This window comes from Nesoenas mayeri, assembly GCF_963082525.1.
Source record: "Nesoenas mayeri genome assembly, chromosome: 7".
In the NCBI taxonomy this organism is placed as follows: domain Eukaryota; kingdom Metazoa; phylum Chordata; class Aves; order Columbiformes; family Columbidae; genus Nesoenas; species Nesoenas mayeri.
In genome coordinates this window covers 37185166-37205820 of record NC_137551.1, presented here as the reverse complement: position 1 = coordinate 37205820, position 20655 = coordinate 37185166, and the positions used below count along the sequence as shown (strand labels likewise).

Genomic DNA, 20655 nt, shown 5'->3' with positions numbered 1-20655 from the left:
TGTGGAGCAGAATATCACCAATGTCTTTATTCAGCAGCACTGTCTGTAGGCAGCAGTGGCAGTGTGCTGAAAACCCCGTTACTTCCACAATTAGGAGATGTGAAGAGGAGAACTGTTCAGTCCCGATTATTTAAGTCTATATTGCATTCCTCTTCTGTCACTGAGAGCACTGCGGTGGCACAGCTGTAGCTGAGAATAAAGCATGGCCTCTGCAGCTTCTAGGGAAGGATACAGCATCTCTCATCCGATCCGTGCTCCTTTTTGAGTTGGAGATCATAAAACTGTATCCAGGTTGAAAACCACTCTTGTGTTTTAATGCAGATTTTGAAGCAGGAGATAAGAATTCCAAGTGCAACAGCGTTTATGCGTTCATCTATTGCCTCTTAAGTGAGGAAAACACGTCCCACTGAAGAGACATTTTGGGTAAACGTTTGTGGTTGAGGAGAAAGTGCAGGGTCGTTGCAGAAGAAATTGTCATGCTTCAGAAAGAAGTAGTTTGTATATTTATTTTGTGTCATGTATTTTCCTTGTTTGTGGGTCTGATCCTTGGTCAGGATAAGTTGTCACACCTCTGTGGATCTGGCTCCTTTGCACAACCTGGTGCCGATGTTCTGCGCTGTTCATTTCAAATCTGCTTGGCAGGATCAGAGGATGTGTAGGTTAGATGAGCAAAGCGTGTTATTGACCTGGAAAGATATCCTGCCCTGAGGAAACAATAAAAATAAATGTTCGTGACTTCTGTACCTCATCTCCCGGAGAAGCCTGTGAATGTCAGGAGTTATGGACTCATCCAGTGCTTATGGTGACATTTGTTGTAAGGTTACACACATAAACCTGAGCAGGATAGGTGGCTTCGAGAAGATTAAGTAACTCTGAGTTGTCCGTTCATTTATGTTTCAAAACATAGGAAGACAGAAGTCAGTGACAGCTTCTGTTAGTACAGGTGCAGTGATTTTTTTCTTCTGCTGCCATTGTGCAATATGAGTAGCAGATATTCCCCATCCAAACCAAAATACATGATGGATATTGACTCCCCAGTCCAGTAGCATAGTTGCTTGGGAAAGGATTATAAGTCGTTTCCCATGCACGTTTACGTCAATTAATACTGAAATTTGCTTCATCTGGATTTGCTGTGTTTTGAGTGTGATTTCCCAGAGAACACCTGAATGAATGATTTGTGAGCACCTAAAGAGCACAACTCAAACTCCCACTCAATAGTTTTTTCCACCAGTGGTTGTATATGGGAAGGAACATCTCTCAATACAGCAATGCTAAGGATTCCTTGTACTCAGTGGGGGAGGCTGGTAAATCAAAAGAGAAAATGATTGTATGGTACCTTATAAAGACCAAGAGGAAATGGTATTTTTGGGCATAATTTTGAATTTCATTCAGTGGAAAATAGCCTTTCTTGAGAGTTTGGAGGGGAGGAGCTGGAGATGAATGGCTAGATCCGGATTTTCATGTAATTATGTAGACTCATTGCTGAAAAGTGAATATATTCAGTACTTTTTTTTTGACATTGGAGCTTTATGGATTAGTTGTGTGTGTTCCTGTAAAGCATGGGTTGCTCTTCCTCTTCCTGAGTGTTTTTGTGAGGTGCTGCCTTGAAGGCTGCAAAGCTGAGTTTATAATCAACATGAGAATGTCTGGGACTGGGATCTTTTGGGGAAGGAGCAGCAGTTTAGGCAGAAACAGATGTGCCCTTGTAGTGCCTGTGCCGGGGTGATGCTGAGTTAGGGCATCCCTCACTATGGCATTCTGGAAATACCTGTGGGAAAGGCAGAGTGCAACCCTCAATATTTTTCACCTTTTGTTAGTCCTGTCCTGCTTGTTTTCATGAGAAAGAGTGATGGGGACTGTTTATTTGGTACACATCAGGATCTGGAAAAGAAGCCAGCTTAAAACAGGATTTGCAGTAAGAGGACCAAAGTTGTCCCAAGCCCACTTTTCAAAGCTGCTTTGGGGTTGAATCTTGCATTAACAACTTGCCCTTGGCCATGAACTCCAGGCTTTGAGCTCTTTCATAGGAGGAACCTCTTGATACGTACCCATCACCCGGCATGCTGAAATGCCCTCTGGTTCAATGTTTTGCTGCTTTATTTCTCTCATATTTTGAAAAGTTCTTTTCTAGGGAAAAAAGACAACTCTTGTCTTTGGACTGGTTCTGAATAGTAATTCCTCAGTCAAATGTAACAACATCACAAATGAGGCTGGACAGCTGTTTCCTAAATATAGTATATGTATGTATTCTATACACGGTAATAAAGCTTGGTTTTCACTATTGGAAACGTTCTGCAGTCTCCCTGCCCCCTCCTGCAGTCAATGGCAAATGTTGTTCTCAAAACTCCACTTGTCACATTTTGTTCTCGAGAACAGGGAGGATATTGAGATACACTGGCTTCTTTCCTCGAGTGCATTTCAATATGTATTTTGTATAATGAGGGCCCAAATCCTTCTTGCATTACTTATGCTTTAATCACACTGTGCTCTCCCAAGATTGCTTTAATCGCATTTGCATCAGCAGGAGTAACTCTGGATGATGAGCAATATTTCATCTGCAAACAGAGGGGATGGATCTCGGGCGCACGCCGAGGAGGGAACTGCCTGTCCTGGATCTGTTACAGCGCAGCTCTGTACTGAAGAATGGTGTAGCATCCTGATTTGAGAAATAGATATTCAAGAATTAGAAGGAACAAAAGCTATTTTTTTTTACAGTTTTCTTGAGGACCTGTCAAGTGTGATACTTCCCTTTTAATTTTCTGGTAAATGGCTTTTTGGCGTGCGTTAACTCCCGAGAAGCACGGCGCTGCCTAGCGCCGCAGACATCATTTTGTACTTTAGCCATGACATTACCGTATATGAGAACTGAAAAGTTATATAGATATTACACCAATATATAAACCATGTGTGTTAGAAAGACAAGTTCAGTTTTGAAATATTTGACTTAGCTATGCTTTTCACTTTCAATCTGTGCCAAACATGTGCTTGAATGACTGATGGAGTCATATGGTTCCCTGAATAAAGCACTTTATTGTGCGCAGACTTAGAGCCTTCCAACAGTTGTATTACAGAAGCTTGAAGATTAAGATGACCCAACTGCTTAGGGGGTATGTTCCACAATGAACATTTTATTTTTCTTTTTATTCCGCCCTCTCTATTTTCGCCCTGAAATGTGTCATTAGTTTGTTCAGCTGGTCGCGCAGCGGCACTGACTGCAGAGCCTTTGGTGGAGAAGAACAGCAAGTTACCTTCAAATTTAAGCTTTCACTCCCAAGTCCATATTAAAATGTTGAACATATGACTTTTTCCGTGGAGTTTATGGGATTTGGTGGGGGGAGGGCTGGGAGGGCTGTTTCCTGTCGCAGATTATTTCATCAGCAGAATTTAGATTTAGGAAGGGAATAACTCATGCAAGAACAAGTGATGACAGGAGCTAGCTCTTAGAATTATAAAACTGAAATATTAAAAAGTGTGGTTTTAATGCTGTTTAGTTAAAGGGGATCCGCGCGTCTCGAGCTCCTATTTGTCACCCGAGCGGTCGGTGCCCATGGAGGTGCTCAGTGGGAAAGATCAAGTGGACATGCTGGAAAGTCATGGACAGATCAGTTCCAAGTTGACAGACCTGTCAAGCTGGAGAGAGGATCTTTTTTCATTAGAAGCAGAAAGAACAGCAAATTAAATTCAGAAATGTGTGTGGAGCCGTCTTGCTCTTGCCTGTCCTCAGGCTCATCAAAGACCTTTGCTGACTTTTGATGTTTTAAAGACTTTTGCACTTGAGTTGTAATTTTGCAATGGGAAGGAAAAGACAAGATTCAAACCTAAGATCCATGGATTAGTTGTTTTCCAGAAGTTACTGGTGCTTAAATGCCTGAGGTCTCGGATTTGGGAATGAGGGGAGGAATGAGAAGACAAGTCTAACTTTGTGTCTAGCTAGGTGGCTTGCCCTTTTTGTATTTTCTTTCTTCTCAATAATTGTTTTCCAGGCAGACCTTGAAAGGGCTCATTTCACTCCGTTTTGTAGAGAGAATCAATGTACTGCTCAGATGTCCAAATGTTAGCTGGAAAAATAATTTATGATTTTGAACGAATAGATAAGTTCTTTATTTTGTGCACAGTCAAATCCTGCCCAGACTTTGGTGCTTACACACAGATGAGGGCAGAGCCTGGCATGTTATGTGCTGTCTCTTTTAAAGCTGTTTAAGTGCTGTTAGTGGGATAATGGGATAAACCTTATCAGTCTGCTGGAGTTTCTGATTTTTGTCCTTTCTTCTGAGAGGGTGGCTGTGTTTCCAGCTGGTGGTTAGTGTAAAATTTAAGACAGATGAAGGGTTGACTTTAAGGCAAGCTAGTGCTTGTCTGACCCTATGCAAGTTACTGGGCTTTCATTCTTTAACCATTATGCACTGAAAATCTTGTACCGGTTTCTTTTGCAGCATTCTCATATTTATTATCAGATATAATTTGCATTTTTGTTGTGTTACTAAGTGACAATTTATTATTTTTCCTGGCTCAAACAGGATGGATACCATCCTAGAAGATGGTTTCAGCAAGAACTGTGCCTGGATAATGTTTGGCTTGGGTAATGTTTTGGTTTTGCTGGAAGATGGAGTGAAACAGCACTGGAAGCACACATCCCCACTCCTTGGCCAGATAGCTGGATAGTTAATTGGATAGTTGACACTTTCTTTTTGGCATGATATAGACGGAGTCCTAACATTAACAATTTCCATTTAAAGGAAGTTGATTTTTTCTTTCGTTGATGCACAAGAGCATCTTTGCTCAGAAGTTCTTTATTGTGATCCAATCTATTTTTGTGTATCACTACTTTATACTCTTGGCATCTATAAATACATCAGCCCTGGCCAGATAACAACCAAGAGGTATATAAAGCTAAACGACATTCATGGGCCTTTGGTTTTCTAGACTATGTAAAATGATTCTTTTAGTTCCCTTCTGGTAATTCAGTCTTTCTGCTCCCCTGATCGCCCGGGCAGCCTTTCCCATCCACCAGCTCCAGGCCCAATCACTTTCGTGAATGTAGGTGAGGAGAAATACCTGCAATATTGCAGGTATTCTTGCATTGGTAACTCTTGGGAGTAACTTCAGTATCTGATATTCACTGGAAACACTGCTTTTAATGCATTGTTGCAGGACTATCTTTGCCTCATGTGACATTGATGTTATGTGAATAGCATGTGCTTATCTTTCTTGTGTTATTTGCCTTTGAAGATTATGGCTTAGAGCCGAAAATTTACTGGTCCCTTAGAATTTGGCCCTCCATTCTGTACTGCTTGGTTTCGGCTCTTTGCTCCAGCCTGGAAGTTGCTGGATACTTTTGTTGTATTCCTGTCCTCTGTGCACATGTTGTCTCCTAACTTGGAGCACTGGGTTTCAGGAGGACACTTGTGCATAGTGAGTAAAGGTTGATCCTAATACATTTTCTGACTAAACCTTGGTAGAAAACTTTACCTGGTTGGTTAGTGATGTGCTTGGTGGGGAGTCTCTGTTCTTTACACAGATTCATGTCCTTACATTTCCCAAGTTCACCCCCATCCTGAAGGACAAATGCTTGGTCCTCCTCTCTTGGCGTATACACTTGGTAATTTTGGATTTAAAAGTTGTAGTTTGAGACTAGAGATGATAAAAGATTTCTCTTAAGGCATGGGAGAGAAGCAACGCATCCAAACCATGGATCCCACTGACTGTGAACTAAGCTGAGGAAGCTGGAGAAAATGAGGAGGAAAATGGGCAAAGTATGATCCTTCTGTCTTCCACAGCCTGCGATACAGAGCAGTGCTAATGCCGGTGTTCCGTTTGTAGAAAGATTACTCTTCTAGCCTAAGATTATTCTGATGCATTGGTGTTTTGTTGCAGATGAAAAAGTAGATAGGCTGTGACTTACAATTCTGAGCCCATTTGTAATAAGAAAGTTAACACAAGTGTACTATGATTTAATATACTTTAGCCTTTTTCTATTTCCCTGCCTTTGCTTCTGTTATTTTCATCACCCTGGGCTGCAGTGGGATGTTTGGGCTGTGAGAGCCTTTGGGTGCCTGGGGATCCTGATGGGATCACGTTGGCACGTGTGGGACAAGACGTGCGGATGGGACGCCCAGGACATGCACATCCACAATGGGGAGGAAGCGCAGTGTCGTACGTTTGGCTTTGTTGTACATCATGTAAATCTGTGTTAATAGATGGAGGGTTTTTATAAACCACCGCAGGTCTGGGTCCGCTCTCCTGTGCTGTGCCAGGGGAGCAAAACCAGCACTAGCAGGATGGCAGGGGTGGGCGGTTAGGGAGCATTTTCTTTTCTTCCTTCCACTTCAGCCCATTTTATCCAGACCCACTCAGTATTGAGAGCATTCACCTTTTTGTTTATCATAAGGACAAATAAATTGCACTGCCTGACTAAAAGCTTATTAATTTTAAGCAAATGCAAATCTGAAGTGTGTCTGGGCTTCTTCAGGAGGCAACAGCCGTTAAACAAAGATGTCACATCACACGCTTGGAGTTTGTTTTGCACAGAGCTCAGAGGAGCTGAAATACAAAGCAAAAAGATGAAAACTACTCTTAACTTCTTTCCCAACAAGTCCTTGTGTGATACTGCACGAAGAAGAAAAGTTGTAGAAGTAGACGGCAGATTAAAAAATATTTAAGCTGTGCAAAAGTCACTGTCAGATAACACGTACTCATCTCACTATTTGTACAAAGTGTCTTTTATATTACTAAGAAAAAAAAGAATAAAGGGTGCTACATCAGCTTGTGGGCTGCTTATGGATCAAAAGCGTTACCTTCGCTGCAGGCTGAAAATAGAAAACAGATAGGCACAACTGTGAAGTTTTTCATGTGAAAAATTGGGAGACGAGCTTGCGTCAGGAAGAACTGGACAGAATTTCACTGAAATGGAAAATAAGTAGGTGAGTAAGTAGGTGCATGTGACACAAGAGATAGGAAACCTGGGTCTAATAAAAGTTTCTGGTAATACAGATGGCCTGATTTTTCTTCCCCTCTCATGACACGTTATCGAAATTTAAATTCTCTGATTTCAATTATTACACTATTTATATTGCTGTAATACCAGGAGTCTCTGTAGAGAAGAGGCCTCATTATTAATATAACGCAAACAACTCTAATGGTCTCAGCTTCAAAGAGTTGCTAATGAAAATAGGCAGAGGAGATGAAGAGTGGCAGAGAGGAAATACCAGCAGGTCTGTGTGCATGAGGAACGGTAGCATGGGGAGCTCGGGGGACATGATTGGGGTGATGGAAACCCTTTGTTAGCATGGACCTGTGGTCCCATCCCATCGCACTCCACTCCTGGTGCTCCTCGGATGCTCTTGGGAAGGGCTGTGCTTGTTTTTGGGGATGGGTGGCCCAAAATTTCTGAATTCACACCTTCCTTTACCCGTATCTTTTCTGTCTGCATCCCGTTCCTTGGTCAGGCTCCGTGGCCCTTTAAATTCCATCATATTTCCCATCTCAGATGGGTATGTGTGGGTTGCTCTTTATTGACTGTGATCCCTTGTTTTCTGCAACGTGTTCTCTGAAGCTTTGCAATCGGACTGTGGAATCCCATTTAAAGGATCTACCTTTTCATCTTCCCCCTACTTTTATATTTAAATACTGACCTAGAGTTTACTGACCAGTTATACAGATTTCGGTGTTTTGTAATCTTTCAGGAATATACATAGTGATTAAATATAATCATCTTAAATAGGAAAAACATTACAGTTTCTTTTGTAAATCAAATAATAATGTGGTTATATCACACTGAGGACAGCTGGGAGTTAAGCACGTATATAACATTAAGCATGTGCCCAAGTGCTCTTCAGAATGAGGCCCCGTGACTGGGCTGCAGTGCTTTCTCTGCCTCCTGCAGGAAGCTGTGATTTCTATCACACCCAATAATTTCAATAAAAACATTCAGATAAGCAGGAAAATATTTGGCTGAAGAAAAGCAACTAGACAGAAACTGATCTTGTGTTTTATAAATGCTATGGCTTCAGAAGACTTCACAAACCCTAAAGCTTGTCTGTTTAGTTTCCCCCAAATAAATTGTCTTTTCCAATAAAGATATAACTGCTGCCTATAAACCTGTCTTGATGTCTGTCTCCAGACTATCAACACTTCTGCACAATATGCATTTTCAGTGTTCAGATAAATAAGCATGTGTGTAAGATTAAATTTCCTCATTGTAACCTTACTTTGTTATGCGCCACAAGCATCACTTTGTCAGGATAGCATAGAAGTAGGAGTGGCAAAACTGAATCACACTTTGTGTAGATATTGTTCTATTTTCCCCATGATATTTTTATAGCAGTTGCACTTTGTGGACTATGCCATATAATGAGGGAATAACACATCTGTGCACAAAGGCTGATCCCACCCTGTCTCCTAGTTCTTCTGTTTCGGGTAATGTTGTAATGTTAATGCTTTGCAGAATTAATAAGAAAGGCAACTTGCACATGTAGGAATATCAGAAAGACTTTGATGCTTCCTGATATCTAGTTGCAGTTCCATGGTATAAGATAGTGTGGAATCAATGTAGACAGTGCATCCGTGGGAGGGAAAGTGTGCTAATAGCGTTCCTTAAAACTCACATTTCATGAAACTTTCAGAGTGCAAATCCCACAAAATAGTAGAAGAACCTGAGTCATTTAATTCATATAGTTGAGACTGCTCTAGTGAGCCAAGGAAAAAAAAAAAGATCAGGGCTGGAGTCAAACTTTTCTCATTTCCCTGAGATATGCTTCATAAATTTCTGCTCTGTGCAGGGAGCTTCACGCCTGATAATCAGGATAAAGAGCTGTGAGGTTCTGTCTAGACCCTCGCAGGCAGATGAGATGGTATCTCATGTGGCTCCACAGGGCTGAGCCCAAGCGTGTGCATGAATGGCTGTGTGGATGTTTTTAAGGTAATTCTAACAGTGACAAAATTGGGGTCACTCTGCCCAAAACAGAGCTCTTGATCCACAAAGGGTGAGAGGTGGCCCGAGAGGACAGGGCAGGTTACTGAGGTGGCGGCACGGAGCGCTGCGCTGTGTGGGCAGGTTCCCGCTCTGGTGCGGCCGCACCTGGAGCACTGTGTGCAGGTTTGGGCACCACGGGATAAAAAGGATATAAAGCTACTGAGAGTGTCCAGAAGAGGCTACAAAGTTGGTGAAGGGTTTGGAGGGGAAGCCATATGAGAGCGGCTGAAGTCACTGGGTTTGTTCAACCTGGAGAACAGGAGGCTGAGGGAGAGCTCATGGCGGGAACAGCTTCCTCAGCAGGGGAGCGGGAGGGGCAGGGCTGAGCTCTTCTCTGTGACAGTGACAGAGCCCAGGGAATGGCAGAAGATGTGCCAGGGAGGGTCAGTTGGACACGAGGAAAAGGTTCTTCACCCAGAGGTGCTGGACACTGAACAGGCTCCCCAGGGAGGTGTCACGGCCCCAACCTGACAGTGTTCAAGAAGAGACTGGACACCGTCCTCAGACACACGGGGTGACCTGTGGGGTGTCCTGTGCAGGGACAGGAGCTGGACTCCATGATCCTTGTGGGTCCCTTCCAGCTCAGGACATTCTATGAATCTATGAGTCTCCCTCCCATAACACGGTTCAGCCCTGGGCTGTGGTTGAGCTGCTAAAACGCTGCCCCATCGCCTTCCCACTGCACCTCCTCGCACAAAGGCAACGGGGGAAGGAGGAAGACAGGCAATGCCGGCCTTTCTCCAGCTTAGTGGAGGATGGACACGATCGTAGAGCACCTGGGAAGATTCAGGTCTCATCCTCGTGAGGTCCAAGTACACCGAAGGGCTCAGTGTGATGGTAGGTCAAGAGTGTGGCAAACCTCACCAGGGTTTTGACTGTCCCATGGCACCTGGAGGCCAACCCTATCTTCTCTTTAAGGTTTATTCTCAACACCATTCCAAACTCTTGTACTATAATACTGTTTTTTAGGACTCTGCTTTGACAGGCACAATACCATTAGTATGTTTAGTGAGAGTAAAAAAAAATACCTGATAAATGTTGCATGCAAATGGCTTTTTGACATTGTGGTATGAACTGAAGTCATCTGACTGTGTAGGATTAGAGCATTATTCAGTGTTTTGTTTTACACAGCTCAGACTGATTAAAACCGAGTACAACCTCACCTTTCCATCTTTAGCGGAGTGAGATGGTCCATTAAGAAGTGTTTGGAGGGATAATAAAATACTGAGGATTAAACCCAGTAAACCTGCTGTGTACAATAAACCTGGAGTTTTCAGGAACCCCAAACCGGGTTGTTATATCAATGCTGTGACTCCAACTCGCAAAGTGGGAGGACCAGTGGACCCCACTGCAGAAACAGGAAGGATATAAGGGAAAATCTGGGGTCACTGTGCCCTTAGGGAGCCTGTGTCATGTAACCGCAGGGTTTGTTCACCTCGGGGACGGTAGAGCTCCCGTGACACCCCCCGGGGCACTGTCCCTCCTCCTACCACCACTGTTTGAATCTGATCCAGAGCAACTGTATGTGGGAAGAGGGAATGGGAGAGGAGGGCTTGGGGAGTGGAATGATCAAGGCTAATTTCTTACCTTAACTATGGAAAAAGAGCCCTGATAAAATCTTCTCTCTTCTAAATCCCTGCAGTCTGCTTACCCTCTTAACGTGACGCTGAAAAGACAGCCAGCTAGGGCATTCCCCTGACCAGTCATCGTAAATGGAAAAAAAATACCAAACTCTAGTATGGTGGTTAATGTAACACTTTGAATAGTGGTGCCAATATTTCTCCAGATTTTTATATTTAAGTCTTGCATCCCAACTCCTTACCTTTTCATTCTGGTATCTGTACTCCTTACGTGCAGTCTGTGTTGTCTGCGGCTACAGAAACGCACCATCTAATCAACGCTGGAAATAACCTCAATGCTTCTCTCCCAGAACACCAGCTCTTTTAGAAATGTGTGTAGGTTTTGACACTGACAATATGACCCCACAAGGTTTTACTGTTTAATTCTTTTCCTGAATTTCTTCCTTTTGAAATATACTGCCAGGTCCTCTAAATAACAAGGTTCATGTTGTCAGATGCTGTTCCGGACTAATGTGAAATGCTTCTCCCTGTCCCCAGGCGAGAATGTGGATGGCAGATTGGAGTCCTCCAGACAGCAGATGCCAAAGGACCAGTCAAAAGATTATGAGATAACAGTTCCCTTCCTTTTGAATGGAGAACAGTGGAGACCAGTAAATGGCATTTATTCAAAGGTTAGTCTTCATTTTGCTTATTTTATTCTAAGGTCTATTACAATTGGAAGGCTTTAGGGGAAAGTATTACTAAGTGCATTTACTTTGTATCTGTTATAAGTGTATTTTTAATAATTTTTTTGTAGAGAATCTGCTGTGTAAAATTGTTACTTACCTAATTCAAGAAAATGGATAAGGTCTTTGGTTGAAATTAATACCTTTTTACTGTGAAGTGGTAGAACTGGAAGGTTAAAGTGAAATAGTTTTTTAAAAAAAGAGGTTAACTTCCATTGCTTGAGATTTTATCATGCAACAGCAAAACAGCCTCAGAGCTGAGGGGAGGGGCAAATATAACCAACACATTTGTTTGATTCAATACAGTCTGACAGCAAGAACTTTAAGGAGAGGTGTAAATAATGTTGCTTTGTTGAGTGCAGCCTGAGGCGTTACCTGGAGCCCAATCCCAAATGCCATCACGCTCCCTTTCCCTAACAAGGGATAATCCATCACTGGCTCTGACTGAGCAGGGATTGTTTCCCCCTCTCCACAGGCCCTGATAAGCTTTCCTCCTCTTTTTTTTCCCCTCAGACATTGGCTGATAATATAGGTAGCTGTTTTTAGGGGAAAAGGTCTGTTTTCTGTCTCCTTGGTCTCCTGCTTGAAGTATGAGGTCAGGTTGTTGTTTATTATCACCAAAAGATGTCAAGGGAATCTCTTACCCAGCCTTTTTAACCCAGGTTCCTTTTTGCTCCAGTGCCCTTTTTATATTCTTCTTTTAATTGTCAGAATGAAGGTTAAAAAGTTAGATTTTTCAACACTTGTGGGTGGTGGTGGTGTTTGCTTTTGTTAAAAAAAAATGCAAGAATTCCCCACACAAATAATGCAGACAGCCCATTAAAACCAGCTCTTCTTACTGCATTGGGCAAGTCTTTCATGGAGGAATCCTACTTGCCTGCTGCCTCAGTTTTGAATCATGCTGCTTCTGATTGACAGGAGTAGGTGTGAAAAGAGATTCCAAACCAAGGGATCTGATCTGAGGTTCAGAAAATCTTGTCTGATTAAAAATGTGCTTCCTTTTTCTTTTTCCCCTCTGAAATGGGACAGAAGGGCCAGTCCTAGTTTTGAATATGTGCAGTGATGAAAGGGATATCATTTGGGTGTATAACAGCTTATCTTAGAGAGATAACACAGATGGCTTGGTCCTAGATGTATGTAAACTCTATTTTTAGATCATTTAATTAGAAACAGGCATTCTCCATACAGAATTCTTCTAGCTACTCACTGTAGCTTTCTGAGAGAGTTAGAACAGAGTATCTTTATGTGAGTAATGATAATGTGATTTATACCATTAATTTGTTTCCCAGAATTGCTTTCAGTTTAAGATGAACATTAGAAAAGATTTGTGGTTTGGTAGAAAGATCCATGTGCTGTATCAGCACTTTTTTTTTCTTTGAATACTTCTTTTCCATGGAAACTGTTATAAATTAAATACACAAAAGTGCAGATCAGGCTGTGGGAAGAACAACAGCATTAAACTGGTAGAGGAGAAGAGCATTTAATAGCTTGTCACGTAAATATTGATCAAAAGCACAAAAGTTAAATACTGTTGTATTTGATGGTTAAATGGGACCTATTGTTCTTCAACTCATTTTGGAGTGTTCCTCCATTTTATTTTAATTTATATGAAATAAAAAAAAAGTATAAAGTGCTGTGTACTTGCAACCAGGGGAATGGTATTGCAATAGAATAGATAGTAAAATAAATAATGCAGTGGTTATAAAAATGCCAAAGTATTAAAGTTATTTGTGTAGAGCTAATTACTTTGCAATGATAGTCCCATTCTCCAGTCCTCTGATCATAAATACTCTTGTTTAACAATTAGTCCCTGAGAAACCTTGTTAGTCATTTAGTGCAGTGTACTCTTTCATTCCCATCTCAAAGATAAAACTGTCCTTTTATTTACCCCAGGAGTCACTGCAGTAGCTGTTGGAATATCTCATTCAGAATCTGTCAGGAATTATTATTGAGCTAATGACTTTCTCAGTGAGAGCCGTCTGCGCGATACCCTGTGCAGAGGAGAAGCAAAAAGCTGAAACTAGTCACCCTGACTAATCACACAAACACACGGACTCACTCACCAGCAGCAATAAAATTACATTTACTGAGAAGCAAAAACTAAAAAGCTTCCTTAGCTATAGCCTGGTTTTACTTTAATGCAGTTAGGGTGTACTTTTTCAAGGACATCTGATGATGTAGGTACTTCTGAAGGATGACGGTTCAAATTAATGGGAGGAAAAATCCAATTTTAAAATCAGACATGTAATCAAATTATATATAAAGAATTTGGGTTTCCCTAAGTATAAATGTAGTATTTTGTTTCTGGAGAGAACCCATCATTTACTGGGCAGATTGATGTTTCTCGCTGCCTTCTGCACCCCAAGTTATAAGAGACCAAGGCCGGGGTCTCATTGTGGTAGTGTTATTTCAGAAATGCTGCTGTTTCTTTCTTGTTTAAAAGGATGCATATGCTCATACAAACTTTATATATACTGAAGCACATTTAAAAAATTACATATGCGTATTTAAGTTACAATGGAAATGAATGCACGTTTTTGCAACTGTACTATGCTGCTCATCTAGTTAGTGGTTGTTAACAGTTCTCCTGGCATCTTTTGTTGAATCCAGAAAATTTACATCCTTTTCAGTTGGAATATTTCAATGGTGCCCAGTTACATTCTTTTATTAACTGAGTATAATATTCTGTTGCTAATCCTGAACACGCTGCTAAAATTAGTGGCTACTATTTGGAGTACCCAGTTGTACCGATGAGTAACTGTATTTGTGGGTGTGTGACGGCGACCTCAGGACCCTGGAGTGTTGTGCAACGTTGCTCTGCGCTTTCAGACAATAGCTGCCCCTATTCCGTACGGATGTGATTTCCGTTTTTAGGGAAATTTTGTGTACATTATAGAACGTGTTGATAGGTCATTATACATTATAGCTCCAGTTCCCTTTCCACTTCTCTTTCATTTGTTCATCACTTTGCGTTCTGTGTTGATTTATTTTTTTTTCCCCCTAGTACTTGATTTAAACCCAAGAGGGCTGGGTTCTGTTTTTCTTAATTTGTTCTAAGGTTTGAACAAAATATTTTCATTTTTATATTATTCAAGTGCAAGAAAAAGACTCTTTCTCCCCACATGTTTCCAGCTGAATATTTTTCTCCAAACTTGGCTTGAGACTTGCAAATCAAGCCAAGTTTGATGGGAGTTGGGTAAGTGATGTTTTAGTACGCAGAACACTTCAGGGGAGATTTTTTTCAAGGACCATCTGTTTGGCTTCAGCTTTTATCCTCACACCCTGTTAGGGACACCCCATGGTTACTGTGTGCCAGATCCCTGTCTCCCAGGAGCTGTAGGTCAGGTAATGTTGGTTGCGTTACACCAGAGCACGTGCCTTCTCCTGGAGAGACGAGCGCTCCAAAGGAAGCATTTCATGAGGGCATTAAGGGGGTTTTGTCTCCATTTCTGTGTTTAAAGGGTCGTAACTGGGTGGAAACACTGCCTGGCAGGAGCATCCAGAGCAGATATGCAATAGGTGGAAGGCTGGGGGGTCCTGGTGTGGCACTGCCCTGAGCTGATTTTTGTCCTTCTGGAGTGACACGCTCATTAATGATGTTGGCTTGGTATCCAGGGTTTAGCCCAGATCTTAAAATGCATTACGTTTCTGGGAAATGGAAAACATTTTGGGTGTATATGACATGATCGATTATGCAGGTAAACACAGAGCCCTCAGGTTGTGGCATCTGTCACTCGGGTGTGGGGTTTTTCCTCTGCTCTTGGCTGTGCAGCATCTGTGGTGCCATTGCTGGCACCTGCGAGGACTCAAATATAAGCACGAGGCTCATCAAGTGCTTTGAAAGGTTTAATCCTCTGAAGTTTCTAAAAGCATACAAGCAAGTTAGGTGCAACTCTCCTTACTGGCTTTGCGTGTTTGGATGCTTATACACATACTTTTGTAATTCTGATGTCTGTACCTGTCTGAGTGCAATATTAAACTGCTCCATACACAGGTGTATGCTCCACTCAGGCTACGATTGCCATTTGTAAAGCCAAATTTGAATGTACTTGGGCAGGTATTGAAGGACTTGGCACCATGGAGTTGGCCATGGTCTCTGAAGAGCTGTGCAAGGAGCTGGAAAGCCCTGAGAGGCTTTAGGTTGCTTTGAGATGACAAGTTGCTAGTCCAGGTTGTTTTCAAATGATGCAGAGAATTTGGGTTTTAATGTTAAATGTATAGAGGACAAGGAGCAAATTTTGCTGTGTAACTTTTAAAAAATAATTAACTACAGGAAAGGAGATGAGTACAAGATACCTGTCAAGGATCAGACCCTTAATCCACTTGAATCACGGTGAGTCCCACTTGACTCTTTTAAAGTGATACCACTGACCTTGATATATAAAAAGTATATTGGAACAGCAACCTCTCCCCCAGCTTTCAGACCTTTTGTTTGATGGCAGAAGCTGGATGACTTTGCACATACCAGAAGATGTGGAGCTGTTGTTGTTGGGGTTAGAGACAAGCAAAGGAAAAGCAAGATGCCCATGGTGGGCAGAGAGGATGGGAAAACCTGCAGAGGGTTCCCTGATGAAGAACAGCTAGGACTCCAACACCCATAAAATAAATCCAAATAAATCAGAAATTCGTTTCCCCATTGGGGAGAGGGAGATGGATTCAGAGAACATTAAAACTCCTTCACCAAGTTTAAGCTTTCAAGGCCAGATTACAAGCTCACGTGAGTCAGTTTCTTTCCTTTGGTTGGGCTGTTATAAATCAGGTTTGCAAATTGAAATCTTAAAGAAGTGTTTTCCAAAAAGATGAGTAGACAGAATTCCTTTCCTTGTAGCAACACTTCTTTTTTTCTTTCTTGGTGGTATGTTATACTTTGAATATAAACTCTAGCAATGAAATGCAAAGATAAAGAGGAAGCCAGCTATAAATATACACTTAGACTGTATTTCTTGTGGTTTTTAAGTATACGCTTGTCACAGCTCAAAAGATTCTGCATGTAAAGTGGCAGAAGATTGCCATTTTTTACTGCTTAGCATGCATTGCATCTCATTGAGCTTGCAAAGAAGTGGCTTTTGCGTTTCTGCCTGCCTCATTCGCAAAGTATTGTTATGGATCGTGTTCATAAACAAACATCAGAATCTTGATTATCTCTATGTCATTCTGGACACTGATTACTTGAATTTCAATGTGAAGTTCTTCACTATCTGTACAAACATTATGAGCTCTGACAGTTGTTAGTTATCTTTATGATTCTCCAGATTTATCAAATGTATCAGATGTTGCACTCATTTTTTTTTCCAGCTTTTTGCATTTTTTTCCATGCCTTTACTACAAGGGCCTAATTCAACACCTACTGAAATAGGCATTTTTGCCACTGAAACAAAAAATCATTGGAAGGGATAAGAAATAACTTTAAATTTGTTAAAAAGCCATAGGAATAATGCTGAAGATTCGAGAACATTCTTGAACCTGCCAAGCAGGGATGAGCCTTACCCGTTTGATCCTGTCTTTATGCTCTTGCATTATGATATTTCTCTTGCAAACTGGCAGAATAGGCATGGTCTATAGTCGAGTCTATCATCCACCACACCAGCTTTGGTATTATTATGGTGCTCTCATTAGAAAGACCCCAATTTAATGAGATGTCTGTGCCAGTTCATATTTCCCCTCTTTGCTGCACATCTCGTGCGACACTCATATAGGGTTTGATGTATGGAGTACAGCTGAGAGGCTTGCTATATCTAATAATGAATTTAGTGCTCGGTGCTCTCAAGAGCAAAGCCATTCAAGTTTGTTTCGTAACTGGCATAGCCTTCGTGCAAGTGATAATTGTTTATATTCCCTTCAACAGAGCCTCCTGCTGTTCTTTTTCATTTGAAATAATTACCAAAGTTTAGACTTCCAGACAATTGTATTAAGGGGAATCATACAGTGCTGCTTAAACAAGTCTTTGAAGACTGAGAGGACAGCTTTCAGAGCTCTTTTACATAGTTGTTTTACATATCTGAAGAGAGAGAGGCATAAACAGAATTTATAGTCCTCTCCATATTTTTATGACTCACGAGTATCGAATAGAAGAGGCAGAGCTGTGCATGCTGCCGGGGCTGTGTCATCAGCTGGGAATGCAGCTTGGCACGGACAGCTCAGCGGTGGGAGAAACTCCACTAATCCTCGATAAAATTCTACGGGCGATCTGCACCTTGAGCCTTTAAATAGTAACCTGGTAGCCATTAATTTAATAGCCTAGTAAACAATCGGGGTTGTTTTGTTTTGTTTTATTATACCTCTAGCCCTGCCTTGTAGGGCCACTGTGAGAGCCAATTAGTTCAAATGTGCTTTATTAAATAATAACATTCTGCATTTGTTTAATTCAGAAATAGCATAATTTTTGCATGGAACTGTTAGGAAAGGGAGTGTGTCACCTCCTCTGATTCTTGGTTGAATGTCTGTGACTATGCAAGTAGGGCTGGGTTGCTTCACCGGGTGAGCAAAAGCAGCTTAAAGCCACCCCTCCTCATGGAGGAAGCACATTTTCAGCATCTCAGACAGCTCCGTATCTGTGTTTAACCAATCGATCAATCTGATTATTTCATTTATGAATTTTTTTAGAAACGTTATTAGGTATATCCTGGCCCTGGGGAGTTGCTGGATCTTACACAGCAGCTACAGGGTTGAGAAATGCCTGGAGCTGGGACCACCAATAAAATCTTTGTGTTGGTGATTGAGTAGGGGAAATTCTTTTCTCTGTCTGCACTGAATCAGTGCCCCAGTTTAGACGAGATACACGAGTGTTCATTTCCTGCCTGAAACGCTTGGGCATACTGGGAAGTGTTAAGCAATTGGGATTCATCCCAGAAAACGGTCCATTTCATTTTTAGCTTAAGTGATACAGTGTGTTAAGTTTTGTGCAATAGTTTATGCACAATATAAATAGCAGATATTATTGGGAGCGATTGCTATTTCAATAAACAGAAAACGGAGGGTTTTATATTAACCATCCACCAGACACCCCCCGCCTCCTTTCAGCATCTTGGAGCCCTCGATGGGGTGAAAGTCCCTTTCATGAGCCTGTATCATGCTGAGCTGTTGGGAGGAATTTTGTCATACTTGGCCAGTAAAGATCTGCAGTGATATAAGAGCCTTGGGCGAGCTCTGTCTGCCCGTACCCCCGGCCTCCCGCTGCCAGCGCTTCCACACCATGCAACTCTGCAGAAGCGCTTTGTTGCGTTTGCTGCCTGGGACCCACCAGCGATGAGGTAGCGTCTCAGATTGGGGCTCGAGGAATCCATTCATATGTTCCTCTGGAAGGTTGTGGGGCTGAAGCGATGCTCTTCAACATGAGCTTTCAGACTGGCATTTAAAAAGCCAAACAAACAGATCATACTTTCTGTAAGAAAATGGAAAATATCTTTTCATCTTAATGACGCGGTTAATGCTAGCAACACTTCAACGTGCTGCTAAAATCTAAAACTAAGTTCTTGCAATTATGCAGCATAATGCCGCGTTTGTGAAGTGCTTGTACTGAGACATTTTCATATTGAATTAATTTAGCTTATACTTGGCTATTTCATGTCTCTTGCAACAGATTTTGCGAGCGTAAGGTGTGAATTTCAGTGTTGGATTGAAATAATGTGTTGCTTTCCAGCTATGAACACGTGATTATTATTTTTTTTTTTACGGGCAAAAGGAGAATCTCTCTTGTTCTTAATTCTTATTGTGATTGCCTTGAGTCAAACCGAACACGCCACAATTCCTATAGCAGGATCCCTCTCCCACCATGTGCTCTTGCTATGTGGAGCGTTGAGCTCCTGCAAGGAGTCATTTGAGGGCTTGGAGGTAACAGCAGAAGAACTTGGGGCCCTTCCAAGGCCTCAAGTCCTCTGAGCAGGGGAAGGCCATGGAAACTAAGAGCTGCTGACATACGCTGTGATGATGACCCTTATCTCAGGAAGCCTTAGTAAATTGAATTGTACTCTGTATATTTTAAGGATGAAGAGGTAAATTTAGCTGGTCGATCCACCAAGTCCTATTATTAACAAGTCTGGTGGCTTTCCTGTTGAATTATAATTCTATTCCAATATGATTTACTCAAACCCCAGTTGATTTACCTCTTCTATAGGAATATTTCTCATTCTCAGAATTGTAACAAGAAGCCATAGAGTTTAGAAGCAGTTTAAGGCTCGATAAGAAAAAATAATTCAGATTGATAATAAGGCTTTTTTAAATGCAGTAGTAATATCTTGACAATACAAGGGTATCAAAGTGTTACTATTTTTCTAGCAATAAAGTGACTGCCAAAAAACCTGCTAGTGGTTTTTGAAAAGCTTGTGTAGATGAGGTAAAACTGATCTATATCATTGTGATATTGTAGCAGAAAGTTTGCGGTCAGTTTCTGTCTTGAGGAAATTGTGTGTCCCTTTTGTGCGCTTTCTTCAAGGACACAGTTTTAAAGAGTAATTGAGCTTTCGGAGCTTTATTCAACAAAACAGTTGCAATTTACAGCTTTGTGGACAGGGTGGAGTGATGAAGTTCAGTGAGACTGGAGACGAAGTGCATTTGGTGATAATTTGTGTGATGCTTTTCCATTGGTGCGATGTGTGTGTGACGGGGATGCTCTGCTGGTGTCTTACTGGACTTGATCTCATCCTTGTCCTGCTGGGACGTTTCTGGTCAGTGTAACGATAAATCTCCTGCCAACACAGGTTGTACTGAAGTGTGTGTTTGCTCACCCTGATACAGCACTTAGAGACACACGGTTGCTTTGACAGGGCCACCGAATCCAAGGAGGGGTCTCGTCACCTCTCGTTGCTCCTCAGCAAACCAGAACGCGTTGAGCTCTGTTTAGATCTCCAGTTCTGACTTTCTCATTGCCTTTTCATCCTCTGCCCAAAGTCCCAGGGTGCTCATATGTTGTTTCCTCTGAAGTTTGAATCACTCTCAGGAAATGAAGTACTTTTAGGTCCTGCCCTCATTCCTTTGCCCTTACTGTGTGTCCCGCCTTAGGATCAACTTTACTTTGCTTCTACTGAATGAACTTGTTCCCTTGTCCTCTTCTGACCATTGATCTCCACCAGGAGCTACTGGGCAGTTTCTTGGCAGGATTGATCTCCTTGTTTGCTCCTTCTCCCTCCACTGAGCACGTCCTTTGAGAAGCACTGAAGTTCTACACGAAAATGGTCCTTTTAGGATGAACCTGCCAAAACCTTCCCAGCCAGTCATCACTGTCTGGAGTGATTTGCCTCCTTCCCAGGTAGCAGCAATTTAGTTAATTCTAGTATTTGGGAGAATTGTATTTGCTACCTGAGGCTGCTTAAGTCATAGAATGTCCTGAGCTGGAAGGGACCCACAAGGGCCATGGAGTCCAACTCCTGTCCCTGCTCAGCAC

At 41.9% G+C, this 20655-nt stretch overlaps 1 protein-coding gene across 1 annotated transcript in view; it reads left to right on the top strand.

Annotated features, from left to right (window-relative positions):
* ADAM12 (ADAM metallopeptidase domain 12) overlaps window positions 1-20655 on the top strand; it is a gene marked incomplete at its 3' end in the record, with an annotated part of 169097 nt that overhangs the window by 5691 nt on the left and 142751 nt on the right. The window contains exon 2 of the mRNA XM_080348278.1: window positions 11089-11222. Coding sequence (XP_080204404.1) covers window positions 11089-11222 — 134 coding nt within the window. The remainder of the gene's footprint in view (window positions 1-11088; window positions 11223-20655) is intronic.